Below are 4,359 nucleotides of genomic sequence, written 5' to 3'. Positions count from 1 at the left end.
TATGATTTTAGCATACGCTTGTGAGCAATATGATACCCTGTGTCTCAAAAAGATTCAACATAATATAAGTTTTAAATTTTACTCGCACGCGAAACATCAACTCTAAGTACACTATGTTTTGTAATATTGCTTACAATATTAATCAAATTGTGTTCAAAAAATATTTGAATCTTATTAAAACCAAATTAGAATCATGTTTGAATCTTGCTAGCTAGGAGCTAATCTAGAGCCATGCTCGAATCATGTTCAAAATTTGAGTATGGTTAGAGTAAAGTTTGAAGAAATTTGAGAGACCTCCCTTCATGCAGCTCTTCATGATTCATGAACTGCAGCTCTCTAGAGCATTATTTATAAACTACTCTTGAAGATGGTCAATGATGAGAAAATGAGGAATATATATACTTAAGGCTTCATTTGAGAAGACAATCATGTTCCGCTCGGTGTTGTGATCGTTTGAGATGACATTCAAGTTTCGTTCGGTTCTTAAGAACGCCAAACATGCAAAAAAAAAAATTTTGTTTGTTAAAGCAATGTATCCCGACACCTCCCAAAACTATTTTACCGGAACGTTAATTTTGTCATTTTAGAACTCGTGTGATAATGTCTGTTCCACCACATGACTTTTAAAGGAGTTTCGCCGTTCGACAAAGCTCCTTCAAATGAGGCATTAGTCTTCAGTTTATTAATGAGTATATAGATGAATGTATTAACTTTAAATGTAATGCATTTATGGCATCCATTAAAGGAAATGATATGGAGTTAGAATTATGCACTTTTGGAAGTTGTTCTGCCTAACCATTATTAATACAATGTGATCTTTATTAAGATTATTGTTTTGTTTAAGGATTAGAAAGCATTATTTAAATGCTTAAGGAGGCAGGCTGTCTTAAAAAACAAGAAGATAGATAACTAGTAATAATTAACAGCTTGTAAATTCATGCCCTCATTTGATCAACTAAAGTAATTTATTATAATTTTTTAGAGCTAACAAAATAATCAAATCATATTGAAGAATAATGTACTACAATTGTTGTAGAAATGGATGCTCATAAAAATTTTCTATAAATTTTTGTATATAGTGAGGTGAAATGAAATAAATATATGTATTTTGGCATGCAGATAAGTAGGGATAAGAATAATAATATTAATTTTTTTATTGCTAGTATAACTATTCATGTCGAGATTTAGATTGAGGGGAAGGAGGATAGAATGAAGGTCTGGCAATTGATTTTGTCATTCCTTAAAACATTAAAAGAGATGTGGTGCATGACACAAGAAACATTAACTCATATCTTGTTAGTGCATGCATAAATGATGTTGTAAGAGTGACAAGATGTGTTAGCTCATCTTTCTTGCATAAAGATAATATAAAGTTAAAATTTATCAAAGAAAATGAACAAAGAATAAGAAATATTTCATTACAAATTTCACAAATCCATTAGGCACAATGTAAAAGCCTATGAATCCATAAACCATTGATCCCCTCCACCCAATTGTGAGGAGTAATTGTCTTCCTTCAAGTATTGGTTAGTTATGTTGAAATACATCTAAATAGAGATAGATAAGAGTTAGCACTCCAAGTGCAACATAATTTTTATCATTAAATGCACGCACAACATGATTAATTAATAAGTTAATTTTTTATTAATTTATTGATTGGCTAACATTTTTTTTATAATATGGCTGTATTGCATCGTTCAACATAATTTCAAATTTTTTGTAGTGAATATATATTTTATGTTGTATAATAAATGATTAAATACGGTACTAACTAATGACCTATGAATTAGAGATTATTATCTTATATAAGCTATTCAATCAAAACTACAGAGCAATATTTTTTCCTGGCAAATTGAAGAAACTGTTAAATATTCAAGATGCATAACAATTAAGAGAATTTTTGTATACATGTTATTTTATTTTATACTTTTAATGGTCTTTTGTTCTATGTTTTTTGCATGAAACTAACTTGGCAATAATGTAAAAAAAGCAAAAATGCATTCAACACCTTGCCCCAGATAGCCAACACCTCAACACCAATAGTTTCAAATTCAAAGAATTTTTCCAAGAACTCAACATCACGACATCAAAGTGCTGAAAGAGACCACCATGGAGTAAAAAACCCGAAAGCATGGCAGCGCCGCTCCAATTCCTAGCACTTAAGTGTTATTATTCAAGAATTGTGTCATTGTCCAAATATAACCAATGTGCCGGTACATGAAGTAGTTGGAGTCATAAATATGAGAGCACAACACTATATTGTGACTTGGTAGCGTTGGAGCGCTACATCACTTCAATCGAGTTGCTAATTTGTATCATTCTGGCGAAACAACATAGCACAATAGTTTTTGCTCTGACACAAACAAATCATATTGGAGTAGTTAGAGCATTTTTTAGATAAAATGGAGTATATGCGTAAGTGTGTGGACTATGGATAGAGGGGAGAAGTGTGGAATGATTTAGTGAATGTACATAGAACTTAGCGTCTTAGTTTTTGTGAGTGAATGAAGTGAATGAGAGTGAGGGACATAGTATGCTTTGTGCAAGTAGAGAAGATCAAGATCAAATTTTATTTTGTAAGTTTGATCCGTGTGTCATTTTATTTTGTTTGTTGCTCCTTTGTGTTTTATTTTATTATTTTTATATTTTTGATCAGTGAACATGTGTATCACCGAAATCATTTTTCTCTAAAGAAATGATTGCCATGGAGTTAATTTTATTTATGCATTGCAATTGGAAATAACTTTGGATTTCAAATTATTTTGTTAATCTTGAGTATTATTTAAATATATTTTAGTCGGGTGAATTATAAAATTACTTGTGATAAAAAGTTTTTTGACAATATACTAATGGAATAGAAAAGTCAACAATCAATTTTTATGAAAAACATAGGAATATGATTTTTGATAGTGCAATCTAGGGAGATAAAGTTTCTTGGAGACTTCTACATGATTTAGATAAACCTAACTATAATATAAAGACTCGATATAAAATAAATATTATAATTTGATTTGTTTTGCGCCAATCTTGAACTTAATTATCCATTACAATTAATGGAAGTGAAAACTTTCCTCATGAGGTCCCAATTGACTTAAATTAATGAAAAGAAGATTCAAAATTATCAATTTGATAACTAGCCCAAAACTATATATAACATATAATATATCTATGAATTATAAATTAATAATATTATGAATATTATTATATCATTACAATATCATCATATCCACATTTTTTATAATTTTCTTCCCACAATCCTATCCGCACCTAAGCTTTACCCCAATACCCACCCGCCAGGTTTCTGCTAATGGCAACTGCCAGTCTCCCGCCTCGCACCCACCCCACTCTCCTCACCAGCCTCCTCCACTCCGGCGTTAAAACCAATTTTCCGACCTCGTTTCAGATCCTCCGAAACCCTAACCCTAGCTTTTGGTCCTCTTCTACAGCTGTCGTTGCTTTCGCCTCCTCTTCATCATGGGAGCACGAGGAACAACGATGGCTCCGGGAAGAGCAGCGGTGGCTTCGAGAGGAGCAGCGCTGGCTCCGAGAGGAGCTTCGGTGGAGCTCCGAGCGCGAAGCTCTTCTTCGCGAGATTGCAGCTCTGCGGCTCCGCATCGATGCCCTCGAGGGCGAGCGTTCCCCGCTCGCTGATGCCGTCGAGGCGGTGCTATTTGCGGCGAAGGAGCGGCGTCTCGTTGCTGGAGCTGATAAGTTAATAGTGGAGGAAGCTGAGGTGAAGGAGACGGTTCGGGAGGGTATATCGATACCTGAGGAGGTGAAGAAGGAAAGGGAGACACTAAGGATGGGATCAGAAGGAAAGGACGTACGAGAGATGCAGGTTTGCGTGCTGACATTTTATGAATATTTCAATATCTGAATAGTAGTAGACTATTTTCTTGAGCTAAATCAATGATTAGATTAGTGTTTCTTAAAATGCTCATGAATTTGTCCCCATCAAATATAGCTTTACCTAGACTTTCTGCTTTACCTAGACTTTCTGGAGTACAATTAACCTTTGGATTTGAAATCAATGCTTCTGCTATTATTGTTGACCATAATTCACAAGAGTATTTTTTAGAATTGATTGATTTTGGCCTATTAAAGCAGATGGTCATAAATGAACTAAGAAGATTGTTCGCTGGGATTCATATGAAAAGATTAAGAAAAATTATTGTATTCCAATTTTTTTTTTTTAATTAGAAGTTGTGTTATATGCTTGCGTAAAGAGAATAACATCACATCTAGCACATAGAAAGTGAACTGAGTATTTAGAACACTGACACCTAAAAGTTGGCTCAAGTTTAATGATGCTAATGATAATCTGCATTCTCTAAAGTTTCATCCATTTCATTGAAAAAC

General features: G+C 33.4%; 1 protein-coding gene across 1 annotated transcript in view; it reads left to right on the top strand.

The window, feature by feature from the left end:
• Positions 1-3,285: 3,285 nt before the first annotated feature.
• Positions 3,286-4,359, top strand: part of LOC110029102 — an 11,732-nt gene continuing 10,658 nt past the window's right edge. The window contains exon 1 of the mRNA XM_020731229.1: positions 3,286-3,838. Within this exon, the coding sequence (XP_020586888.1) occupies positions 3,308-3,838 (531 nt within the window). The 5' untranslated portion in view covers positions 3,286-3,307. The remainder of the gene's footprint in view (positions 3,839-4,359) is intronic.

The sequence above is a fragment of the Phalaenopsis equestris genome, unplaced genomic scaffold (assembly GCF_001263595.1).
Source record: "Phalaenopsis equestris unplaced genomic scaffold, ASM126359v1 Scaffold000549, whole genome shotgun sequence".
Classification (NCBI taxonomy): Eukaryota; Viridiplantae; Streptophyta; class Magnoliopsida; order Asparagales; family Orchidaceae; genus Phalaenopsis; species Phalaenopsis equestris.
This window is presented reverse-complemented; position numbering and strand designations above follow the sequence as displayed.